The sequence below is a fragment of the Phaethon aethereus genome, assembly GCF_964289735.1.
Source record: "Phaethon aethereus genome assembly, chromosome: 7".
Taxonomy (NCBI): Eukaryota; Metazoa; Chordata; class Aves; order Phaethontiformes; family Phaethontidae; genus Phaethon; species Phaethon aethereus.
In genome coordinates this window covers 27245621-27272853 of record NC_138583.1, presented here as the reverse complement: position 1 = coordinate 27272853, position 27233 = coordinate 27245621, and the positions used below count along the sequence as shown (strand labels likewise).

At 43.3% G+C, this 27233-nt stretch overlaps 1 protein-coding gene across 1 annotated transcript; it reads right to left on the bottom strand.

Moving 5' to 3' along the window:
• On the bottom strand, positions 1–25138 carry PDCD11 (programmed cell death 11; the record flags this gene model as incomplete). Its single annotated transcript, XM_082002192.1, has 35 exons — positions 1–172; positions 911–1076; positions 1656–1809; positions 2075–2243; positions 2890–3140; positions 4210–4353; positions 4689–4808; positions 5118–5313; positions 5508–5630; positions 5898–6020; positions 6829–6885; positions 7573–7750; positions 8268–8370; positions 8700–8789; positions 9303–9411; positions 9886–9948; positions 10413–10933; positions 11099–11214; positions 12270–12422; positions 14785–15004; positions 15394–15564; positions 16128–16328; positions 17031–17174; positions 18045–18296; positions 18420–18566; positions 19258–19318; positions 19949–20073; positions 20413–20619; positions 21074–21181; positions 21736–21917; positions 22283–22406; positions 22990–23151; positions 23963–24130; positions 24311–24442; positions 25037–25138. The coding sequence occupies 35 exons, from the start codon at positions 25136–25138 to the stop codon at positions 1–3; spliced, it is 5514 nt and encodes a 1837-aa protein (XP_081858318.1).
• Positions 25139–27233: the final 2095 nt, after the last annotated feature.

The window sequence follows — 27233 nt, the reverse complement described above, 5'->3', positions numbered from 1 at the left end:
TTAGGTGTCAGCAAGGGAACTCTTGGTCTCCACATACTCAAGTGCTGCTCTTTTAACAGCCAGGACACTTTCTTTTGTACCAAATTTCTTCTCATAATCCAGGTAGCGTTTAAAGAAGAATTTCATCTTCTTTGGTGCCAAGCTCAGGTGTATGACCCTCTCAAAGATGTCCCTGCATGAAACCAAAGTGATTCAGATTGCTGTGTTGGTGACAGCACTCGCTACAAGCCTTTGTATCCTGCCTTTGTACAAAGAGCAGAAAGTCAGGAGAGACATTCAACCTGCTGCAAAGTGCTGGTGCTTGAAGCAAGAGCTTCCTGACAATTGGCCAAAACCTCCAAATAGAAGCCTTTTATTTGCTTGCAGAACTCTAAGACTGCTGATCAACTTAAGCTAAGATCCAGCCACTGTATTTGACCCTGCATCCATTAAGTGGATGTGGCTGGATCCATAGTGCAAGGAAGCTGGACCTCCTTTTGTCCACTCTCAGAAAAGAAAAAGAAAGGGGGACAAAAATGTTTCTCCATTTTTATGTTACAAGATACACAAGGCTTGATCTCACCCTTCAGATACAACAAGGCAATCCCTCCAGAGGGACAGATGCAACAGTGCAAGTCCTCTAGTTTCTGTCATGCAGGCCATTAGTTATTAGTTATCCAGTTTCTGTCATGCAGGCCATTAGAAATCGGTGCCCCTCTGCCCTGTGGACCTCCTTGGAGTATCCACAGTCCTGGCAAGGATAAGCACTTCCACACACCCCAGTTTTCTTTCTCTAGATTATAAAAATTCTCTTTTGCTCTGCTCTGGGAAGCCCTGTACAACCTCATGCTGCAGGGTAACTCTGCTCTTTTCAGGTGTTGCTCCAAGCAATGTACTCTGCCCCTTCCCAGCCTGCTGTAGCACAACTCACCGTACTTCCTTCTGGCTGCCATGTTTGATCATGATGTCCATGTAGATGGACCAGATGTCTGTCCGCTTGGGATAGCTGCTGAGGGTGCTCTCAAAGAGGGCCTTAGCATGTTCTGGGTCCCCAAAACGGAACTCCAGCTGTGCAAACCTTGAAATTACATCCACATCTGGAACAAGTAACGACATGTTAGGTTATCAGAGAAGCTCTGTTCCTTATGAACAAACACATGAGTGATAATGACACAACACAGAGGCAGGCACAGAGACAGAACCATCTCTACCCAGAGACAAAAGGCTCTTCTGTAAAATGGTTCTGGACCAAGGTGAGATCAGAGTGGGAGAGAGAAGGGTCACAGTTCACTTGCTTTTCAGCTCTCTGCAGAAGACAGAAGATTATTCTTACTTTCTTTGCAAATGCATCCTGCAGCATCCAGGCACAGCCCCACAAACCTGGGACTAGACCAACTGAACTCTTCTAAAGGGCTTTAAGACTCAAAGTCATCTTTGCTTTGGGTGCTTTGCTTTTGCCCATCACAGCAAATTCTATTACAGGAGCATTTAGCATTGATATCCAGGCTGAAATGTCCCCCTCCCCTGAGGGTCAAGGGCACCACGTTCAGCACCAACTGGTAGCACTTTTCGCTTATTACAAACATTGTCACAGGCAAAGTTATCTGAGAGCAGTCCCTCTACTGGAGACCTGTCAACACATGGTCCACATTAAGGATGGGGAAGAGAGTGCTTACGTTCTTTCGTGGGCAAAGCCTTGAGAGCACGCTCCAAAAGCCTGTGCGTAGCCTCAGTCTGGCCTTGCTTCAGGAGGAAAGAGGCGTATTTCAGCCACACAGATTTCTCCTGTCGGAAACGCTTCAGCATTGTGTGGTACAATTCTTCTGCTTGCTGGAAGGGCAGAGTTGGGTTAGACCACACAGATTCATAATAAAGTCTTGTAGCTTTAAAACTTACTCTTGGCCCAGGAATCTCCAAACGCTTATGACAGAAAAGCAAGTATCAATAGTTTCTTGTCCGCTGTCAATCACAACTATTAATCCCAGTTAGGAAGAGGACAGGCCTGTGACAGCTGGAAGCTTATACAGCCAGCATTGGTAGTTTAGTAACATGACTGCATGGGATCTGTACCTGGGACTGGCTTGCACTATCTTACCTTGTACTTCTCAGAATTGGCATAGATGTCACACAGATGCTGGAAGACTTTCAGAGGTTCATTGTATTGAACAGCTCTCTCAAAGACCTTCATCAGTGTCTCCTCAGTACCATACATGTTCTCCAAGTTCAGCAGAGCTACCCAGACATTCAGCTTCTCCTGTTCTTCCCTTAAAGCAGATGTGAACAAGAATATTTAGGCTTTTACCAGTCTTCATCAGCTTTTTGCAAACCACCCTACAATGACTCACTGACTTGTATGTAGCCTGCTTCCAGAACAAAGGAAGGGGGCATACTGCTCACTGAAACACCACTTTTGGAATAGAGTACAGCAGCAGTTGTTTCACACCTCAACTTTTGATCGCTGTTGTTTGTAATTAAAAACCACAAGGATGATTCAAGAAAGCACTGTAATCATGCTGTAGAGATGATTTAATACAGAAGAGTGCAGCCGTATGGAAAAAGTGACAAGAGTTTCACAGTTTGTTTCATGTTTTGATTTAACGACGACATCACTGGCAGCATTATGCTCTTCCAAACCCTTCTGACTGCTCAGTAGTATGTGCTCAGTGATACCTTGGGGAGTTACTGTGCTCATGAGCTGTAACAAGTCAGCTGCAGGCCAACTGTGGTGACTCAAGCCAGACCTTCAAAGGGCTGCTATCATTCAATCCTTTTGAGCTTACTGAAATGGACTCTGCCACTCCATACACACATGCACACCCGCTGATGATGCTACCAATGCTCTCCTTGCACCACAACTACCCTACCATGATTTATTCTTTGGGGCAAAGAAAGGCAGAGTCTCATTATTACCTGAAGCAGATTGTTTTAAGCGCTCTTTCTGCCACAGCTCTGGCCTTCTCAATCTCAGTAGCCTGGAGGTGGAAAGCCATGTATTGTAGCCAGAGGATGGAGCTGTTGGGACTGCTCAGCACCAGGCGGTCAAAGTCATCTGCTGACTGGGGCTGTCGACTGGGGTCCATCAGAGCTGCCTCTAATTTGCAGAGCTCCTTCTCCTTCTTCTGCTTCTCTAACTCCTTCTCCTTCTTTGTTTGTTTCTTCAGCTGAAGGAGCAAAAAAGGCAGACTGGGGAAAAGCAGGCACTTCACGTGGAAATAGGCAGGCCCACCTAAAGGACAGCCAGACCTCAGTATGTCCAAGGCTAGGCAGTTTTCACAGGAAGAGATGAGGCCAATTGTTCAAGAGAGGAGGAAAATGGTACACACATCCCACCCCTTCACACACAGTTCACACCTCCAAGAAGAGCAGCAGTACATGAAATCTCATTTCTTTTAATGAAATACACTGAGGGACCAAATACTTTTCTAGCCTTGCACCCCAACGGCAGGATTCACACTTCACCGCTCACTCCCATTCTTCCACCTTTACCCTCCGTGCCAGTGCTCACCACCACCTGCACTCTGTAAAAATCCAAGATATATGGGGAGAAACTGTGTAAGACTGGGGTATGTTGCTGGATCATTAGGGTGACTGAGGTCTAAACTAGGAACTGACAGTGCCATAGTTCTCTGCACAAGGCAGCTATACCTTGGGCAACAAAGCATCGGCCATGCATGGCCTTTACAGGAGTGAGTTTTGAGACACAGGGGAAATCCTGAAGAGCAAACATGAAAGCAATTAATGAGCTTGTTTCTGGTTTTGCTGAATTGCTCACACTAGAAAACTCTTCTAAAAAATTACAGCATAAAAGAATACTTTTTTTGTGTTTTTCTAAATAAGAGGGATATAATTTGAAAAGGTTTTTCATTTCCAGGTTTTCCTGTAAATTTACAACACTCAGAAAAATAAACCACAGCTGACATCAAATACAAAAATTTTACTTTCATGAAAATCTTTGTTTAACTCTAAATAATTTTTTTTTTAGCATGTCAACATGAGAAGCCCTATTTTCATGCGGCCTTGCTAAAATAGTGCCTTTTCTCCTCTGCTTCAGAGATATCTGCTGCTAAGCCCAGTGCTTAGAGTAGATAAGGAAGTTCTGTATTCGCTGTCAGAGATGTTCCCTTGGGTTAAAAGGCTTTACTATGGAGCAGACAGACATGCAAATACCAAAACATCACATTACAGCCACCATGTGGTGTTTCCTGTGCAGGCAACTCTAGTACACAGTACCTTCAACTGTGGATCCTCCTCCTCCTCGCTCTCTGAGCTCTCTTCCTTCTGATTCAGCACAGGTATATCCATTGCATTCATGTCCTCATCCCAGGTGAAGCCCATGGAAACCTGCAGCCTGGGAGCTTCACCAGCTTTCCTTATCTGTTTGGAGGAAGACAGGGAAAGCCCTGGGTTTTAATTTGAAGTTTTTACACTGAGATCAGACAACTGCTGTTTGCTTGTGGCTTCTCTCTGGCCAGTACTATTGACTTGTCACACCTGCAAACAGCCTACCAGCAAAAGCGTTAAACTTTGGTCACCTTTGCTGTAATTTAAAAAACTCAGCCTATCTCAAGCCATTTTCAGATGACACTAACACCAGTCTGTGTCACTACTATGTGCAGCAAAAATACTTACTGTCATCCAAGTCAAAACTGACACAGCTTAATAGGGCTGGAAAGTCACTTCAGGCTCAGGTTCTCCTCCAAACGTCTCACCTTGGATTTCTTTTTAGCTGCCTCCTCCTCCTGGTCATCATCCTCCTCCCGGTAATATACCTCAATTCCACTGTCATTTTCATCTGCTGGGCAGATCTTCCTTTTTTTTGGCTTCGCTGCCTGTAACAAAGGGAAATGAGTGGATGGTGGAGGGCAACAACTGGAATGAATCTTAAAAGGCAATTCTGATCACAAAGTAAAGAGCCTGACAGTGGATAGAAGGTGGTGCCCTGGCACAGCACCCCCCTCGCATAAGTTAACTCCTACCCAAATGGAATAGTTTCTGACCTTTGCTAATCTCCAATGCAATTTAATCTTTTTTTCTTGCTCTGTATAATTCCTCAGCCTGATCTCAGTGGATTTTCCTAGTTCCTTCAGTATTTGGGCCAACAAAGTCCTTTAGCATATCCTGCACAGTCACACCCATACCTGCTCACTTTCAGAGTTTCCTCTTCTCCGTTTTGTCTTCACCTTAAGCTCTTCCCTCTTTTCCCTATTATCTGCCTCTCTTTTCTCCTCCCCTGCATCATATCGCGGTAGGCCTAGGGATTCAGGCAAGATGCTTGGCATCCCAGTGTCCTCAGGCAGGAGAGAGAGCTCAATATGTTCTTCTTTTCCATTTACACTGTGGTGCATTGCCAGGAGTAACAGGAGAGAAGAAGAGGGCAAAAAAAAAAAATCATAGCATTTACAATGACTGCAAGAGTATGAACTTCTTTTAAATCTTCCTGGCTTTTATTCTCCCTCTTCCCATCCTCTCCTCCTCCATCATCTCCTTTCTACTAATTCATGGCCTCTTTTAAAGAACGTTGTACCTACCCAAGCACCTTGGCAGTGAGCAGCTTTCCTTCAGGCAGGTACTTTTCATATAAGGAGTGTTTCTGTACAAAGTAAGGGGAAACGTTCTGGAACAGGATTCGGCCCAGAAGAGAAGTGGATAAGCTGAGAAGAGGGGGAAAATAAAAAATAAGTATTCTGGGGGGTGTGGGAGGAAGTACAGTGACTATATCCGTGGCACACAAATTTTCCCTACTTTAATTTCATAGGCTCAAGGAAGAAGCAATGACATCTTGATTCCCAGGAAGAAATTCATTTTGTGACTTTGCATTATGCCACAGACCACCCCCAAACAAGACTCCAGAATTGTACATTCAGAAGAAGTTCTCCAAGACCTCTCATTTCCCAGAATCATTTCCTTATGCTACTCACCCAAAGAATACACCTGATGGAGTGACTGATTTGACATAACCTCTCACTAGCTGGCCTTTTTTAACATCCTTAATACATGTTATTTCAACATCCTCCACTTTGCTGTTGCTCTTTGGGTTTAGCCTAGAAGAAAAGAGAGGTTAGAAGTTAAAGGACTCATCTAAATAATCCACATTCTGCTCTGGATACCAAAAAAAGAAATCAGTATTAACAATAGCTAGTACTTTCTAGAAAACGTACCGGATCAGGGACACCCTTCAGCTTATTCAAACATACTAATGGACTATCTGCATCTCTGCCAAGCTATACATAGCATTAGGGAACAAACATACCGCTGTAAACAAAGCCAAACAAAACAGATCAGCCTGGCTTCCTCTGACACTGAGAAAATGAGGAGCGTAAAATGCTGTCTGAAAGTCTGCACAGCACTGGCTTGGGTTTTTTCCCCCACTTATTTCTAAGACACTTCATTCCACATGGTTTATGCATTTTTGTTCCATAGAGAAGACAAAGCAAGAAGCTCAGTTTTGAAAGACGTTTAGGACTAAGTCTACTATTTAATCAAAATGGTTAAAATGAGGCTGAACATTGAAAAATAAAGTGTTTGTATTGCAAATTCAGTGGTGGAACTTTCTCTTTCTTCCCAAATAAACAAATAAAAAAGTTAAGTCAAGTCTAGAAACTACGATAAACAGGAATTAAATCTGAACCCACTTGATCAGTTCTACATTAAGTGTCAGACACCTCCACGTTTGCCGATACAAGGAAAGGAAAATCTTTCTGAAGTAGGAACAAGTCTCATCGCTTAAAATAAAAAAAGGAGTCCTTGTCCTTTTAACACTTCACACTGATCCGCACAAACCAACAGTTACTGTATTTCACTATCCTTTTCTTCACTAGTGGATCAACAGACTGGAGGGGTGACACATACCGAGATTGCCGGAGAGATAACTGGATTTTGCCATTCTGATTGGAGAGGATGTAACACCTGCATGGCAGAGGAAGAGGAGAAAACAGAAAGCTTTTTTACCTACCTGTGGCTTTTTTTACCTGTTAAAAATAAGCCGCAGGTAGAAAATAGATATTTTCACTAGCAGAATGAACCTCTAGAGGAAACAAACCACTCTGTCCCTTGGAGCACTTGCTGTCTAACACAACCCAGCATGGCACAACAGTTCGTGAAAGCTAAAGGGCTTTATGAAAAAAATCTACTTGCTTTACCCAGTCTATATTGCTAGCACAAAAGACTTAAAGATTGTTACAGCTGAATCACTTGGCCTGTTGCATTCTCCAGCATTCCCTACAAGTCTGTGAAGTAGGGAACTGCAACTACTTGTGCATTACAAATGTAAAGACAACTGACTTGCCAAACAGCCCACAGAACCACAGCAGAGCTGGGATAACTGGCTTCCCTCAGTCCCATCAGCACCTTAGCTAAGAGAGTAGCTACTCTCAAAACACTGTCCAAAGCAGCTGAAAAGGAGCTTCTTCATACATGGAAAACGTAAGACTTTCACACAAATGCATGTAAGGTCATAAGTCAGCATTACCTCTTAGGAGGTAATGGACTGAACCTTACAGGTCTGCCATCACCTTATGCCAGCAAAAAGCCTGTCGCCAAAGGGGGTATTTCTAAGCCTTGCAGCTGGAGGGAACAAGAAACAGAATTACTGACCTGACAATCTTGCCAACTTTGAAGTCACCCAGAGGATTCTCCATGTAGGTATCATTCAGGTGAAAGATGCTGACTTTGCCAGTCTTCCCACCTGGCAGCACAATGGTCAAACCAATGTGTGGAGTCACCTTTATTACCATGCCTACAGTGATGGTGCCCTGCTCCAGTGACTGAATTCCTGGAAAAAGTGAAGCAGGGAGAGGGCTTCATAATACTCCAAAAGTATGCAACCAAAGCAACAGGGCTAATGAATCAGTGAAGCTGATTTTAGTTACCTAGTCACTTATCAAACCCACCAACTTTTGGTAAGGTGCAGTCTATGCACTCCCTCAGTTCACAAAACACTTGCCTTGGTAGCCCAGAGAAGGTCCCCTACTAACACAGTTCCAGGATCCAGCAAAACTGACAAATGAACCATCTCATGTCTGAGATCAGAAGGGAATACATTCATAAGGGCTCAGAGAAGGGCTTCAGGCTGAGACAGTAAGAAAGTGATTCTTTAGTCTAAAGGTCTGAATCCTCTTGCCTTGCATGCTGCTACATCTGGGTCAAGGTCCCAAGGGTTAGTTCTGTTCTACAGGGAAGTACAGCTTGGCTCTGGAGTGTTAACATCTTCACCTGAGTGGTCAGTACAGGCCCATCTCCAAATAAAGCATTGCATGTGGTGGGGTCCTGCTGTTAGAGCTCCACTATACCTGTGAGTGACAAGCAGAGGTTTGTTTTGGTGACATCTGTTCCAGTCACTGTAGCTGATATTGCCTGGCCATTTTTGAAGCTCTTTTCTGGATGTTTTAAGACCTGAAAGAAAAGACAGGTTTCCACTTACTACCAGAAAAGGAGCTTTGCACAACTCTGACTGGTATTTCTTCTGTGAAGCTTTACACTTTCTATACACATCTTTGGTATGTACACTTGACTGATAGCTCAGCATTGCTTCAATGGCTCTGCTACCCTGAGCCAAGCTAGCTACAGGCATAGTACTTGCTTATCAATGAGTGTCAGTAATGCCTAATGGGCAGAGTACTAGATTATGAGCTCACATGGATGTCAGAAGTGTCTGCAGTCATTACTTGCAGCCATGTACGTGGAAAAAAAATTTGTGTAGCTTATCTGTAACAGCCTCTTACCTTGGTGTTCAGAGACAGCAGCAGATGAGGAACTCTTCCTCGAATATCAGGGGTGACTTCTACCTCCAGCCAATTTTTGAGTATGTTATACTGAGAAGACAACAAATAATCAGAGAAGACAGCATGAGACCTTAGTAAAAAACTCCTTCCCTGGTGGATTTGCTAATTTTTACGGCTAGAAAGAACTACTCCAGCCTTGGCTCTTGCACCAAGCAGAAACAGTGATTTGGCTTCTACTCTTATAAGCATAATGCTGCTGTTGTTCACAGGCAAGTGCACACTGGGGATTAGCAGTAAGTGTACTTTCTGCTGGTGGCATATGCAATTTCCCAAAGGCCATTTTGCTAGACTGAGAGGTGGGAAGCATCTGCTGGCAACAAACAGGCATGTCGAAGAGGATGAGTTAGCTCAACTCCATCACGTATAGAAAATGTGACTTCCTTCTCCTACTCACCCCGTGAGACACTGCACTTTGCATGGGCCACTCTCACAGTTAATGAAGACCATAGTAGTGTCAGCGTTCAGGTCTGAATTAAGGCCCCTGAGATCACCATCACTTGCTGCCTTCCCCCAGCACATTACTTAGGTAGGCTCTGATCTCACCTTTTTCACAAAACAGGTGACTGTCTGTCCAACATTGTAGAGTCCAAGTTTCTTGAGGGCACTGTCTTCTTTAAGGTTCATCATTGCTGTGACTTTCCCTTCTATTTCGCTGTTTGCAAACAAAGGAAGAGGACATCAATAAGACAGCTTTGGTTCTAACAATGAAGACAGAAGTTAGAAACCCAGGAGATTATGGTGACCAGTACTGCTGTGACAATGCCTGTGTGACATTCATCCCCATCCCCTCCCAAGCTGCATCCCTCTGCAGGGAATTAATTCTTCCCTGGTCTTAAGAGGGAATCCTTCTGACATGAATGGACATACCAGAGTCCAGACTGGCAGAACCTGAAGCCAAAAGGACATACAAAGGAAATCATGTGCTAGGAGAGCACCATGAGGTTTAACACAGCTCCCAGACCCAAGTTAGTGTAAAAGAGAGAGTAAGAGGCCTTGCCACACTGCATACATGTGGAGGTCCTTGCTCATGGCCAGCTCCTTCACAAATGGGAGGAACAAGGGAGGGAGCCTACAAGCATACAAGGTCTGTGAAGCATGTACAGACAGCACAGAGGCCAGCACGTACCTTGGTCGAATGCTGAGCTCTGGAATGGACTGTGTAAAGTGTGGATGGGTGATGGGCAGGTACCTAAAGAACAGTAAAAGAATCAAGGTTTCTCATGATCTCCCAAGGCCCCAGTCACCCATCTGTAATCCCTCTGCATTGGCAAAAAAAACAGGTGTAAGCCCTCTAAAACTACCAAAGCCATCCCGTTCCAGTTCTTCCTAGTACTATTTCTGTGGCAATTTAGGTACCCAAAATACCCTAGCACAATTACGCCTAGGGTCAAATCCTGGTTGTATTTAAGGCATCCACTGGACCTTAACAGTTTAGAGATCTTGCAATTTATACTCAAGATAAATATAGTGACACAGGTAGAAAGCTAATTCACTGAAACCTGGATCTGAGATTTCCTCAGGCCTCAACGACTCCAGCAACAGTAGCTGTAACAGCATCTGTTGACAGAGGGAACAGCCTAGATCATCTGAACTGAGTAACTGTTTTATGCCTCACATTGCCCAAAAGGTAATACTATGTGCATGTTTTCCCACCTGTGAGTATTCACATCTCTGCCTCCAATGACTCGAGCAGTCACCTTCTCTCCAGCTTTCAGAGTATACGTTGGAAAAGAGCCTATGGGCACTTCATCCAGAATACGGGATGCGTGGATTGAACCTGTCAGCCTGTCATCAATAACAACTGTGACATGGGTTGGTTTGACGGACTTAACGGTACCAGTAACAATATCCCCCAGGGAAAGCGAGTGTTTCACAGCAGCAACCATCTCTTCTAATGCTGTCTCAGACTCGTTTCGGACCCTTACAAAAACATTCTTCTTTGCTGGGCCTTGTACTGCTAACAAGACTTTGTAGTCATTCACCTTCACTACTTTTAAGGTTGCAGAGATTGTTTGTCCCACCTTCAGTTTTTCTGAGTCAAAGCGGAAGGTGTCATTGAAGTGAGAGGCTATGGGGATAGCCGCCAGCTGGCCTGTTTCCAACAAAGACACGATGGCAAACTCTTCTGCTATGTGCTGCACGATGGCAGAGTGCTGGGAGTCCTCTGTGAGCCGCTAGACAGAAATGGAGATAGTGACTTCTCCTGCTGAGATTTTTGACTCCCTTCACTCTACCTCCCACAGTTCTAAAAGAGGAAACAGCCCCCCCTCAAAATTTATTAATCACCTAGAGTTTGCTAAACAAACAGAAACACACAAATGCATAAACTGAACACATACTTGCTTGGCTCTTTGTTTTAACAGTTCTTCCCGAAGAGAAACATACACCTTGGATGTGAGGACATCCACATGAAGAACCAATGCCTTGGTTTTCTCACCAGGAACAATACTTCTATCTACAAATGAGAACAAGGAGGTTATCTCCTAATGACAGTGAAGAATTTGGACTAGTGGCACAGGACAGACAGGAAGGACTGCCTGTGGTTCAGTTTAATTCCTGAAGACCACAGTGATAAAAAGACTGCTTAATTACTAATTGTAACTAAGTTACTGTCATGAAGTCAACTCAGTACCAAACATATAGTAAGTGTCTTTAAGAAAAGAGCAGATTCCTCCAACATTAATGGCAAGGAGGAAAAAAAAAAAGGGCGCTTTTTTATTTGGAAAAGATCTATGATGCTTACATGGAAGAACTAAACGGATTTTACAAAGATGTAACTCTTAAATAATGCAGACAAGGCTGACTAAACACAAATTCAAGGTAATACAGGTTTTGAAAAAGATTATGCTAACATTTGCACAAAACCACCATCAATCAGTCTATCTGTTGCCAATGAAACAAAGAAATGCTTCTGAACATAAAAGTGCTGGGATATTACTCCTGCTGAAGTTAGCAGTTTGTATTGGTTTCATTGGTTTATTCATTATCTCAGCATGTACTTGTTTGATTCTGCGTAACACGGCACTTTTCTGCTTTAATTTTTGAACTGCAAAGTACCAAAATTGCAGTCCTGTTTTAAAGTCATATTGATTTAAAAGAAAAATTAACAGCAATTTCGGATAGAGGACGTACTCCAAGGAACATATTTCTAAAGAAAGAAGAAAAAAATACGAGAAAGCCGGACCTTGTATTAATACTTTGTCTATATACAGTATGCTTCAACCAAGGATCTCAGAGCACAGACTAGACCCTACAAGATGTCCAAGATATGAGGCAGGATTAGGTTTGGTTTACAGATGGGGTAATAGAGGCACAGGTAGGTTTAAATGGTATGTTCCAAATCACACAAATGAGTCAGCAACACATTAGGAAACTAAACTACTCTTCAAGCCCATCCCTAGTCCGATCAGACTCCTCCCATGTTAGTTCCTCAGCAGCAGAATTCATTTCGGGACAGAGATTTCAAAGCACAAGAGTGAAAACGAAAGCAAGCAAAGACAAGACCCTCACCTCCCAAATGGTAGCGAGTGGCTGTTACAGTCAAGCCTGTGACACAGCTGCCACTGAACAGTGCTGAGCCATCCTCCTTCACATCCTGCACGACCAGCTGCAGCTCCTTCCCAGGCACCAACTCACAAAGGCCTTGGGCCATGCTGGACTCCCCTAAATAATGGGAAGAAAAGGTGGGAAGTCAGTTTTACCTCTGTTGTTTCTTTGCAAAACCAAGACAGCCTTCACATTTGCTCAAGAGTGCACAAACAAGCATTTATATCCACTTTCATATGGGAAAACAAAGTTTAGGCTCCTGAATCTGTAGAAATACAACGTAAATGTTTAGAGTTAACTGAAGCAGAAACACTTTTGGGACATTAAGGATCTGATGACTTTGGAGAGAACATTTTCCAATCTTTTAAGAACACTGGCACATAGCATTGCATATAGAAAAAAGATGAAAGCAAAATAGATTAATACTAAAAACACAAAACAGACCTGTCACTTCTTTATAGAAAAAACAAAACATTAAACGCTACTGGATATAAAAAGAACCTAAAAAGACAAAGTTAGAATTTGATAAAAACGAACTGCAATACATCCAGTATTCCTAACACTAGAAAAACAGCATGTGAGAAAACCTTTGCTAGAGGACTCGTTCAGCAAACCTGTAATACAAGTAGGAAAATCTATTGGTACAAACTGATCCCCATGTGAGTACTAGGTTTGGGTTACCACAAGCACTTGAGTGCCAGCATAATTATCCTTGTACTTTGTAGTTAAGCAGATCCTGGCTAAGGCTCAGGGCAGTTGAAAAATCCCTCTGTGAAAATCATGCATCCCATGCGCAAATATCAACAATAAAAAACAACTTGATGATCACAGCATGCACAAATGCAGAATTCTGTACCATAAGAATAGTACAAACAGATCTTGACTGCCAGTAAAAAACAGTGCTAGTGTCCTTCATTGTCATAGTTTTAAAAGCATGGTTAGATGAAGGCAGAAATGGTAATTTCTCATCAGTTACAAGTTACCAGAAAATACAGTATGCATACAAATAATACATCCTTACTCTTGTCAACGATTCCTCTTTATTGTGACGGACAATGCTAGTCCTATTTGCTTAAACACAATAAGACTGCCTACTGCCTGCAGCATGTAACAGGCAAGTAAGGAAATTCTTCTTAAATCAAAGCTTTCTCCTTTATTATTTTAATCCTGATGATGCTTTTGCATCATTCACTTTAAACAGATGCACTGTTCTTCAGAAAACACCAGGGGAAAAAAGATCACGGCCTTACCATCGGACAGCTAATTTGCCTAGCCTTTCTTATATCATAGCAAGTGACATTGATGCACTGACTCAGGCCACTTCCAGTTGTCTTCTGTCCTTCCATCACTTTTGAGTACAGAAAATTGACATGATGTCCATTCTGATTCTTACGTGCCTATCACCCTGGTATCCAGGCACTAGTGCTGTTTTTCCTCAACTAAGTAATTAGCAGGGGTAGGTCTTAAGTGCCTGTTTCTAATATGTGAGTTTGCATGCAATGAGAGCCTCCCATATTGCTTATCACCATTCTCTTTTCAGGCATTTGGGGAAATTCAGGTTTGGGCATTGAGCAACCTATTTTGCTTCACTGGTGCTTTGTGACAATTCACTCAGACACACAGAAATAAACTCCTTCGGGACTTCCGTAAGCCATTCTTAAAAACAAAAAAACAGAAAAAACATACGCCTACACTTCTGTTGGCACATTAGATAGGTTTCACAGCTTGGCCCAATATTCTTTATATCTGTAAGCTATATGGCATTTAACATCTGCTTACTGACCAGAGAAATCAGGTCTGCAGACCAAAGGTCTTAAAACACAAGAGCATAGAGTACTAAAAAATAACTCTCAAATAACATATATATGAAGTACTAAAAACTAATCTTTGCCAGATTCAAAATAAACAAATAGAGACAATGCTTCATGTGACACATAATTAAACGGTGAAACTAATGCCTCATGTCTCAGTTGATTAACTTTTAGACTGCTTCAAAAAGCAATTACAAATATTCACACCAAAAAAGTGTCTCCAAGCCTGGAGAAAGGCTTTGGTCCACAGAACATCCAATCTTACCCTGGCCTTTCTTATTTTCACCTTCATAGGCCCTTCAAGGAACCCATCTTTTTGTACCATTGTATCTTACTTCCTCTTTTGGTATATGGATCTCAGAGTTAGTCTATTTATCCCCTTATTTTTAATTCTCTAAGCTTCAACCCAAAATCAGTGTAAGAGGCCTAGCAGACTTCAATGAAAAGAGCAGCTTCTTTGGCTTGTTCCAGCTGTAGTTCCAAAAAGCCTTCTTGTCAATGGCAGACACTGCACACACGTCCTTCTTCTAATTAGTTCCTCTTGGAAGCCAAGTCTTTGCTTGAACTGACCTTTATTTCACTAAAAAGAAAACGGTTTTCCCTTTGTTCCTCTTGAGCCCCCTTTTTGTGATATGATCCCCTTTAACAGAATATGTGCAAACTTTTACCTCTTCTTCTCAACAAGTTCCTGATTTCTTTCATCTCCTTGAAATATTGATTCAGCAGGGCAAAGCTCTCTGCAGCAGAATCGCCTGAGCTACACTCTGACACCTTCAGATTGAGGAGTACACGCTGCTTCTCATCATCAATGCTCATCACCTTCGCAATCACAGTCTGTCCCACCACAAAGTGGTCCTTGGTGTCCGTCACAAACTTGTCACTCATGCTCTGTGCAAAGGAAACAAAGGGACAAGGGTTACTGAGCACAGCTGCTAACTATCAACCACCTGCAGTGCTGTTCAGAAGAAGGGTTTGAGTTAAGATTTCAAGAAAATGCTCAATAGAAATTAACAGAATAATGAAAAGTCATCAATTAAAATGAATTACTGAAGTCACATGAAATCCTTGTTGAAGCTTAAGCTCACTTGAATAAAGTCCTTCGTTTCATTTTGGAAGTGAATTAAACCACAAACCTAAAAAGCAGCTTTTACCCTACTGGAGGAAGCTGTGCAAATGCAGGATCCACAGCCCTGTTTTTCCTTCCGTGTTATTGTACCCTTGCTAAAACCCATGTTTCAAGCATGCCTGATTACACATGTTGTGAATGCATTGCTTACCACTTTGGGCGCCAGTCCTGTCACACCAAAAGGGAACTCCACAAACACTCCAAAGGGCATCACATTCCTCACATAACCAGCCAACAGCATCCCAGGCTGGATTTCAGAGAAGCTTCTCACAACTTGCTCGTCCTGTACAGCAGAAATCACTGCAGACTTTCTGCTCAAGATCTGAACAACCAGTTAGGAAAAAAGGGAAAAGGATGGTCGAAAGGAGCCCAATGCCAAGCAAATCTCTTGGTGCTGCTAACCATTGGGCTAGAGCACTTTTTGCAGGTTAGGCAGTACAGGAGCTCAAAATCCAGCAATACCAATTTCTGTCTTGATTTTTCTACACTAAAGTTTAGCAAGCGACAACTCTTAAGCTGCTCAGCATTAAAGATGCATGCTTCACACTAGCAGAAATGTCAACTTCCTAGTATTTCAGTTCTGATTTTTAGTATAAAAACAGCAAAATTTTTGCCGAGGTTGTGATACGATTAACAGCCCAGAAGCTGCTTAGGAAGATCAGGCAATTCACAACCAAGTCCTGGTTCTGATGGGAGCTGAGCCTCACTTTTAACACAAGCAAGCTATAATGATTCTTTGAAGCATCGCTAACTTGACAGGCACTTCTATTTCAACACACTAGCTAGTACATCTTCTGTTTGTGGCAGATACCCTGGATTCCTGACAGATCTCTCTTTCTCCTCTTCCTCCTGCTTTGTTTGACTGGTTGAGGTGGCAAAGGATACAATACGCTCTCCCTTGTCACTTAGGCACATAACTCTGGGCAGGACATCTCCCTCTTGAAGACAATGCCACAGGAGCTTGCAGTTAGCAACAAAGTCAGAAAGGTGCACTGTGGGAATCAGGGCCATCACACTGCCTTCATCTTCTAAGATAGAAACCTCTAGCCCATTATCTTTCTTCTTCAAGACTTTCACATCAACCATCTGAAAAGAGAACAAATACATTGATATAAAATTACAAGTGTCTTTAAAGTCATCCCTTTTGATGCACCGGGTACCAAATGCTGGGCTGCAGGGGTTCTGACATGGCCTCCCAGCTATATATGAGAAAAATCTCAGATCAGCAGTGCTGCACCTAAAAAGCATGCCAACATTGATAGTAAAATAAAAAATAATTCTCAGCTCCCAGAGAAATCAAAAGCTAGAAACATTCTCTCGGTTGTGAATTTTTACTTGAAGGGCAAATGGAATAATTTAAACATGATTAGAACTGTCCTGTTCCTGCATTAACACTATCTGCATGGTGCTGGGAACTGTGTTCATTCCAAAGACAACAGGGAAGCATTTCAAAACATTGCTCCAAAGTTGTCTTTTTCCAGGGAACAAAAGCAGCTGCTTTCGGACTTAGAACATCAGCAGCATCCAGAAGAGGACTCCACCTAGCAGTAGGAGCACTAACTGGTACCTCCAGAAGGACTGTCCTGGGACTCCTCTATCCTGATCTCTGACAACAGAGATCCTGTTTTTGATCCAGAAGGCCAACCACACAATAAGAAATGCACATTTAATGCTAGTTTCTGACCACCAACAGCTCTTCTTGAAGCAAAGTTGTTCAAAGTGATACCAAATTGTTTGGAAAACAAGTAGGAAAAGGAAAAAAAAAGGAGCAGTCACTGAATTAAATACCTCTCCTATTTGGTATTTCACTTCCTGGTTCTTCTTCAGAGTACATTCCTTTTTGTCCTCCAGGGCAGGCTTGCTTGATAACCTGAAGGACAACAAAAGTCTTTCCTGCTGGGGCTCACATTTTAAGACCATTACTTTAAAAACCTGCAACAAAAAGACATAGAACAGAAGTTTAATTCAGCTGACCCCCGCCCCTCAGTGTGCTCCTACTTACAAAATGAGACAGGGTAACACATACACAAGTACGCTTTTCTCTCACACCTAAGGATAGCAGGCTAGTGACTATAACTTAACAGGTTCAACCAGAGACGAATGTCCTTCTGATCACACAGATGAAAAATGGAAGTACATAATCATTAAATGACTTGCTAAAATTATGTGGCAGGTCTGTAGCAGAGTTAAGAACAAAATTCACATCTCCAGATTTGCAGTCAGAAATCTTGACTAGAAAATTGCCCTTCTGCTTAGCCAGCCAACAAACATCAGGATTAAAGCCAGAAAAAAAAAAAAAAAAAATTAAGATGGCTGAGATCTCTATGAACTTGCCCACACAAAGACCAGAACTTGGTGAACAGCATGGTTCCCAGAGTGCCTGGTTTAAGATGTGCAGGATTTGAAACAAATAGGAAAACCAGAATAATGCAGAGGCAGAAAACCTTATCCTTCAGATTGTGTAGGTAAAAGTTTTAACCTTCTTTAGACGAAACTGCAACCTAGAACCCCAAACTTCTAAGACCTCAGTAACTCAACCAAGTGCCATCCTTATATCACATACCATGGTGCTTCCTGCACACCAGAATAGAGAGACCCTAGAAACAAAGACATCTCTGTGAAATACACAAAGAAGAGCTGTCCCTTTCACAGCCCAATCTAAGTGGAACAAAACTATTACTTAGAGTGAGAGGACATGAACATCTCTTGCTCCTCCTGAGGAAAACCTACTTTGGGGCCAACTCAACTGCATATTTCTCTTTCACATTCAAACATAAGACATTGCATAGGTACATTAATTACCTGGCCTTCATGGAAGACTTTATCTGGACAAGATATGGGTTCTGAGCTTAGCTCATTCTTGGGTACCAGACCTTTGACATCATTGTAGAACTTCACAATGCAGCCAAACTCCCTTGCACACACCACAAAGCCATGTGTGATCAGACCTGGTTTTGCATCTTCATAACTGGAGAGGACTGGAAGTTTTGATTGGACAAGACTTTTCTTTAGAGTAAGGATCAGCTTCTTTCCTGCAGGATTGCACTCTAGCACCTACAAGAATGGAGTACAAGAACGTTCAAAAAGCACATCTGCCATTGTTTGACCAATCCAGCTGCTAAATCCTCAGAACAAAAGAGTGCAAAGCAGCTGAAGACCGTGTCTGGCAGCTCTCACCCGACACCTGACTTCATCTCCTATGTTGTACTTCTTCTCAGGCTGCTTCAGGATCACATCTGCAAGATGCATGGATGGCACGAGCCCTTTAATTCCATCAGTCACTTTCACCTGCATCCCAATGGGCTTCAGAGCAAACACTTTGCCCTAGAACCCAAAATAGGGAAAAAGATCAGCATGAATTCAGCATGAAAAGCAGACCATGCATAGGTAGGAAACAGCCAAGACACTGCATCACCTATTATCACCAAATCTAATCACCCTCCAGAAAATAAAATCTTACTCCAACCCACACTCCACCCAACCTATCTAACCCATTAACTTTTATACATTCCATAAGGTTGTTTTACAGCCTCTTTTACTTAAGCACAGGCTACTTCTGCAAAATCCCTACTGACTCTGGCAAACAAGAATTGTTTCCAGAGACATATCCAACACAGTCATGACTTATACGTAAGAATGATCATAACTGAGTAACTTTCTGCCCATCAGCTGATTGTGATGGTAGACACGTCTACTTTGAGTGTGAGGCGAGATTTAGTTTCTTTCGCTCAAGCCTTTCTAAAAATGTTTTCATGGCCATAAATAAATGACTGACTGTGGCTAGAATTTGATTGCCTTGGCAGCATCATGAATGGAAACCTGAACAAAATGGAGAAAGAAAAGTAACATGTCCCGTTAATCAAGTTCTGCAAGAAGAGGTTTTTCTCCTCATTTTCATACCGCTAGTCAGGATCAGAAGTGGAATACATATTAGGCAGAGGAAATGCACATTAGTTAGATCATTGCTCTAAGTATAACTGCCACATAGTACTGCGTCAGTCCTTCAGAAACTCACCTGCACCACATCCCCTGTGTGGATATCTTGGTATTGCAGAAACCGTGCTTCAATAATCTGACTAGGAAAGGGACACAGCAAGAGATGACCAATCATTCAACTTGAAGGAAATCCAGGATAAGAGGAAACAATCCCCTCTTTGCCTTGTTGTCGTCATCCCCCACAGCCACCAACGCTCTACAACTCCAAAGTTCTTGTGTTTTACTCCAACTGACCCACCTCCCAAAACAACTCTCTGGACATAAAGTTTAGAGAGGTTAACCAGGCTGCATTCCAGGTGACAGCCACACAGTTATGGCCACCAGCCATGGCTCTGTGAAAGGGGAACCCATCACCTGCGTTGCTTAAAGCCACACAGATGGAAATACTAACAGGGAGGAACAAAATGGGATGGGACTTGGAAGATCAAGGTTCAATTTCCTGTTCAGCCACAGTCTTCTGACATGATCTTGGCAAAAGTAATTTAGCCTCCCTGTGCCTCAGCCCACCAACTGTATTGATGGTGTCCCAACTCCCTATAGTATGAGGGGGATACGCAAGATGCCCAGACAACCTGATGTGAGACAACAGATGCAAGCCAAAAACCCTAAATGGCAAGTTCCAGCCCAGCAAAGCAATGTAGTATTTTCCACTCTTGACCAAACCCTTCTAATCCTTCAAACAATTTTCTGGAAGAGTCCAAGAAACTTACTACTTCAGAGATACAATACACATCTCATCCATCAAGCTGTAGTCAATGATCCGACATTTATGTTTGCATCCTGTCTTAAATGCCCCAGGTTTAAAGGATTTTCTGTTTTTTGAAAGATGTTTCAACTAGAAAAAACAAATTACAATTTAGTGTTTGGAAAAAGGAAGCAATGATAGAGACCTTAGGTTGAAGTGGTAGCATCTGACAAAATTGTTCCTCTAACACACTCACTCTGTGCAGCAGGTTTCACCAGCTCTTCCACAACAACCCTCCTACATTCCAACCCAAACAAGGGGAGGTATGATTTGGCAAGCATCTTCCCCGTTGTCCTAACTTTGTTGTATGTGTCTCACAAAGTACATAAAGGTAGAACACAAAGGTAGAAAATAAAACCTCCTCCGAGCCTCCTTCCCCATGAGGCTAAAATAGCTATGGAGGACTTCCCTCACTGCCATGGTACTCACCCGTGCAAATGCAAGAGTGCCATCATCAAGCTCAAAGACACCACCAAACTGCTTGTAGAAAGCTTTCACTGTTGACTCCTCCACCACTGCACCCATGCGATCATTGGAGAGCTGGTTTGGGGATCCCCCAGGGTGGAGGAAGGCCTGTCGCAGAGTAAGCCGCACCATTTTGGAGGTGGGGTGGATAGAGAGGATACAAGCTTTCATCTGGGACAAGACAATACATTCGTTAAACACAAGTTTGTAAACAAAACAGGAAAGAGGCACATTGCTCATGTTTTTAGACATTATGCTTGGTACCTGAACTCTTTGTCCATGTACAAGCACTTCCCAGTATTGCTACTAAGACATGAGTTCTAAGAGCTTCACAGATGAGGGATTTTTGCTTCTGTTTGTTGTTTATGGGCTAGTCTGGTACACAACTGCACAAGAAATTTTCTATCACTCACAAGTCTCTCATGCTTCCCAAATAAGTCTTCCATTACCCCTGGAATGGCTTTGCTCTTTAAAGCTCTAAAGTAGCCACGATCATAATTAAAAAAAAAAAGATGAGAAAGACAGCTATCATCAGTAAGATTTCAGAGATTATTCTACTGAAATGTTGGAGGAGGCAAGAGATGTTGCAAGCCACATACTAACTCCAGCCATCCACCTTCCTTACCACTTGATCTGGAGCATAGTTCATGGATTTCTCTGGGTCCATGTGCATGAAATCCACAATGCCAGTGAAGGAAGACAGAAAGCTCAGTTTGATCCCCAGTGGGGCTACCTACAAAGGGGAAGGAAAAGATGCCCCAAAAAATTGCACTCAGTTTTCATGCAGCTCAGAAACAGAGAGCAATTCACACATTTCACAAAAAGGCACTGTCAGTGCTAATCAACAAGAAGCACATCACAAGAGACAGGAAATCCACTAACAATTCTGCTTTCTACATTGTTTTGCAAAAACAATCCTTTAGTTTTTTGACAGTGCTGTGTTTACTCTGAAGATTACTGCTAACCTGTGGAATTATTTTTCCTAGGCAAAGACCAGAGAAGCACAAAACAAGTCCTGTTCTGCTTCAAGCTTCATCATGAACTGCAGGTGAAAGGCTTTATATTCATGGCATGACAACCAGGACAGAGATCAGACCTTAGGTGAATGAAGTGGAGGGAGTGTCTAGCAGATAATAGTGCTTGCTATTACAAAGTAATTAAGCACGAGCACAACATTTTCCAGGGCATAAACTTCCATCTCTACTTCACCTGCCTCCCTACCTTCAGCAAGACTCAAGGAAAAAAAAAAAAAAAACAACAGAAAACCAAACACAAACCAGAGCTTACCTTCTGCACTCGAGCTTTCACCACCAGCCCTGGCAATAAATTAGAAAGCGTCCAGTTCTGTCGCTCTGTTGCAAGGGATGCGGCAATCTCTGATCGTTCAATGGACAAACGGACAACTCTTCCCTCATTCTTTACTTCCACAATAACACAGTTCAGGTTCTGGCCTATTTTCAAGTCAGACCCTACAAAGACAAGTCACAGCATAGACTTCCACCAGGAACACTCAGAGATTCCCTCCCACTTTTTCCAAACCTTTTTCTGAGTTCCCTCTATTTTAAGAGGTTAGAACTCCTCTCAATCTAAGTGAAGTCTACTGCCAGCAGGGATGGATGGGCTTGGAACAGTTACATACTCTGTCAGAAAACAGGCTGAAACCCAACAGCTTGTTGCAGACCAGCCACAGAACTGCTGTTTTCAGCAAACTGCAAAGACTTCACCTTGACCCAATCTCACTGAGCTGCGCTAACACCACAGATCTAACAAGCTCTAATACCTGTCATTCTCCACCTCCATTTTAAGCCCAACAGCTCCTCCTGCTACTTCTTACCTCTCTTGACCGCTTTGATGTAATTTTGGGCTTTCTGACGAGGCAGGAAAGCATGAGTCCCACTAATTCCAATATCAATGAGGTAGCCATGGTCTTCCACACTAGACACAAAGCCAGAGAGCAGCTGTTGGGAGGGAAGCACTGCAATTCAGTAAGGCAATGAAACAGATGGGTCTTCAAAGAATGCACATCTGGTAAGAGATTCCCCACCCAAATATCACTTGTTTCATGAGGACAGAGAGCTGAGTATTCCAGAGCAGCGGAAAGAACACTACATTCTTTCTTATTACAGAGCTCATTTGGCAGTGGGTCTCGACTCTACCCTTATCCAACTATGCATGTATGGAGTTCACAAACCAGTAGCGAAAAAAATTAGGATGCTCAAAAATACCAGGTGCTCTAACTGCAGGCACATGCCTGCAACCATAGAGCTGGAAACACAAAACCTAAACAGCTAAGCACCTCTGCAAAGCAGGTTAAATATTATTTTTTGCATAAATAACAAAGAAAACTACTCATAAATAAGTCATTAAATAACTTGTCCATATTCACCAGAATCAGGTGAATGAATTTCATGAGTGACACCCTGGAACCAAGACCCAATACCACCCACGATCCCATGCAAGGACAAACTGAAATGTTCCTCTGTGCACTGTGCAAGAAGCACCTCCAAAGCCTAGAGACCGTGACAGACCCAGAACACATACCATGCCTGATGCTAGTGCTGAAGCGTTCAGACCCTTATTGACTTTCTTGGGGTCGATCGATAATTTGATACTCCGACGTCCGTCAGGACTTTTCTCAACACTGGTAACAATGCACCTGACCAGTGTCCCTGGAGAATACATGTCCGAGAGCGAATGCAAGTCCTGCCCAGAAAGATGATCCAGTGAGAAACACACAAATTTTACAATATTAGATAATATAAGAAGGCCAGAATCTATTACTGAAGTAGGTTTTGAAATCAAAATCCCATAGGAAAGTCCTGTTTCTCTGTCAACACTACAATAAAAGGCAGGAAATGCCACAAACCCCATGTTCTCCATATAAGAGCAGGGATGACACTACGTCACTATGTAATGTTAGCGAGACTGATAGACCTTGCGTAAAAAGGAATACTGTGTGGGCCAGAGTCAGGAGGTTGCAGCTGAGGAAACATCTACAGAGCCAACAGAGACCCTAACGTCACCTCCCTCTTTATCAGAGAAAAACACCACCACCAAAAGGCTAGTGTATCTGGCAAATCCCACATTCCACAACACCTGGGGAAAATTTACAAGGCCCTGATACCAGAGAGACAGGCTAACGGATTGCTCCACCTTTTTTCTTTCTAGCAATCAGCATTATCAGGAAATTGCAAAGTTTGCTTGCAAAAGCCAGCTCCAAACCAAAGTCAGTCTACATGAGCACTACGCAGCAGCACGTTGCATGCGGCAACCCCTGAGAAACACTTGCACGCTCACATTGTTTTCCTACCACTTCCCTAACTTCTTCCCCAGGGATCAGTATTTATATTCAGCAGCACAAATCTCTTCATGTTCAATAGGCTATAAAGTTCAAGGAATATTTAGCCAAGACTAAGGCACTGCAGGCAAATTCAAGTCAGCTGGTTGGTTCTGAGGTATTATTAACACTCCCTAGCTCCCAGGCACAAATCACAGCCCCAGTCCAAGGTCTCACCTCCAGAAGTTCTCCTTGGGCCACCTGCTTGCTCAGCATTTTGCTGTAGGCATCGCTGATCTGAGTGACCGGCACAAATCCTGAAAGTCCATTGGGCAAGCTGATGACTAGCTCGTAGTCACTGACCTCTTTTATACAACCAAGAAGCAGCATCCCCTCACAGAGTGCCTGGGAAAACAGGATGAATAGCATATGGTGGCTATCTTGGCAACTCAGCGATAACAAGGTGGTAAACACACTTTTGTCCCAAATCACTGACATATTTTACAGGCTTAATGAGGAAGAACATGCCACTTTTACATAGCTCAGAAGAGAGGTGCACACAAAATTAAACATTTATCCACAAACCTCAATTGTGAGTGGTTCAATATTCACAACATTGTCTTTAGCAGTGGTTATTTTGTCTGCCTTGAACTTTTTCTGCTTTCCTTGATCCTTTTGGCTCCTTTTTCTTTTCTGTGATTGCTGTTCATGGTGAACCTAAAGCAGATTATAATCAGAGAGGAAAAAAAATAAGTGGATAAAGAGATGAACTGTGCATTAAGGCAGAACTCTACTGCCAAGAATAAAATTAGAAGAAAATACTAGGATTATTTAAAAAAAAAAAAAAAGAGAACAACCTTGGTAACTGCTATATGTTTATATGCAAGTCTTCCAAAATATCTCTGAGGCTGAGGCTGATCATTTATGTAACTGTGAATCTTGGGAATGGAAAAGAGTGTCACAAGTGATCTGCACCACACTCTACTAACAGATAAAGAAAGACCAAACTTAGTCTGTATCCACTAACACTAGCCTCACTACACAAGCACATTGGGATAAGATGCTTGTGGAAAGTTTAAAAGCTAAACCCTGATTGACAATTTTGAACTTTTTCTGTTGTCACATTCAACATGCATCAGACATCAGGGACCTTTAAGAGATCAGAAGACACATGGCTGCCAGCAGTTATCTCTTTCTAGAAGTTCCTTCTGTAGTTTACTATAGAAGTAGGGATGGGAAGGGTTGCAGGTTATATTTTGACAGTGGAAGTGCTCTGAGAAGAGTTATATCAAAAACATGCAAACAACATACATCAAACAAATTGTCCCGCTCTAACTTTGGGTTGGGTGTTTTTCCCTCTGTAGGTTTTTTCTGGATACCTCCTCGAGGAAAGTTTTCTTCCATAGATGCCATGCTTGCACTTCTATAGGACAAATGACAAAACAGAGATTAAATGTGCAGTTGTTATGCTTGTTCCTCAGAAACATTGAAGAGACATAAAACTGAATTATCCCCAAACTAAGAAAGAATTCAGATGGCTACTTTACAGTTAGTCATTGACAAAGCAAAAACTCATGTCCAAAGGTATTTAATATTTGACTACACTGAAGTGTTGCAAAGGTCCATCTAAGTATGTGCATCCCTAACACTTTTTACTATCGCCCAATTCTACTAGACTAAAGCATTAATTTTTTAAGGCACCTCATGAAACTGCTTTAGCCGTAAGTGTGGAGGATAACTTCCTGACGCACCTGGTGAGCGAGCCCACCAGGGGAGGTGCCTTACTGGACCTGCTGTTTACAAACAGGGAAGGACTGGTGAGAGATGTGGTGGTCGGAGGCTGTCTCGGGCTTAGCGACCACGACATGATAGAAATCTCGGTTGTGAGTGAAGTAAGGAGAGGGGTCAGCAAAACTGCTATCATGGACTTCCGGAGGGCAGACTTTGGCCTGTTCAGGTCACTGGTTGAGAGAGTCCCTTGGGAGACAGTCCTGAAGGACAAAGGGGTCCAGGAAGGCTGGACAGTCTTCAAGAAGGAAATCCTAAAGGCGCAGGGGCAGATGGTCCCCATGTGCCCTAAGAAGAGCTGGTGGGGAAGGCGACCGGCCTGGCTGAACAGGGAGATTTTGCTGGGACTCAGGGAAAAGAGGAGAGTTTATCACCTCTGGAAGAAGGGGCAGGCAACTCACGAAGAGTACAAGGATCTCGTTAGGTCAAGCAGGGACAAAATTAGAAAGGCAAAAGCCCAGCTAGAGCTCAGTCTGGCTACAGTTGTAAAGGATAATAAAAAATGTTTTTATAAATATATTAACAACAAAAAGAGAGGCAAGGAGAATCTCCATCCCCTACTGGATATGGCGGGGAACATTGTCTCCAAGGATGAGGACAAGGCTGAGGTACTTAATGCCTTCTTTGCCTCAGTCTTTAATAGCCAGTCCAGGTATCCGCAGGGTATTCAACCCCCTGAGCTGGAAGATGGGGATGGAGAGCACAATGTACTCCTCATATTCCAGGAGGAAGCAGTCAAGGACATGCTAAACCACCTGGACACCCACAAGTCTATGGGGCCTGATGGGATCCACCCAAGAGTACTGAGAGAGCTGATGGAGGAGCTTGCCAAGCCACTCTCCATCATTTATCAGCAGTCCTGGTTAACAGGGGAGGTCCCAGAAGACTGGAGGCTTGCCAATGTGACGCCCATCTACAAGAAAGGCCAGAAGGAGGATCCTGGGAACTACAGGCCTGTCAGCCTGACCTCTGTACCAGGGAAGATTATGGAGCGGTTAGTCTTGAGAGTGCTCACAGGACATCTGCAGGACAACCAAGAGATCAGGCCCAGCCAGCATGGCTTCATGAAAGGCAGGTCCTGCTTGACCAACCTGATCTCCTTCTATGACCAGGTGACCCGCCTAGTGGATGAAGGAAAGGCTGTGTACGTTGTCTACCTGGACTTCACTAAAGCCTTTGACAGTGTCTCCCACAGCATTCTCCCGGAGAAACTGGCGGCTTGTGGCTTAGACAGGTTTATTCTTCGCTGGGTGAGAAACTGGCTGGATGGCCGAGCCCAGAGAGTTGTGGTGAACGGTGTTAAATCCGGCTGGCGGCCGGTCACAAGCGGTGTTCCCCAGGGCTCTGTTCTGGGGCCGGTCTTGTTCAATATCTTTATAGATGATCTGGATGAGGGGATCGAGTGCTTCCTCAGTAAGTTTGCAGATGACACCAAGCTGGGTGGAAGTGTTGATCTGCTGGAGGGCAGGAGAGCTCTGCAGAGGGATCTGGACAGGCTGGATCGATGGGCCGAGGTCAACTGTATGAGGTTTAACAAGGCCAAGTGCCAGGTCCTGCACTTCGGCCACAACAACCCCATGCAATGCTACAGGCTTGGGGAGGAGTGGCTAGAGAGAAGCCCAGCGGAAAGGGACCTGGGGGTGCTGGTTAACAGCTGGCTGAACATGAGCCAGCAGTGCGCCCAGGTGGCCAAGAAGGCCAACAGCGTCCTGGCCTGTAT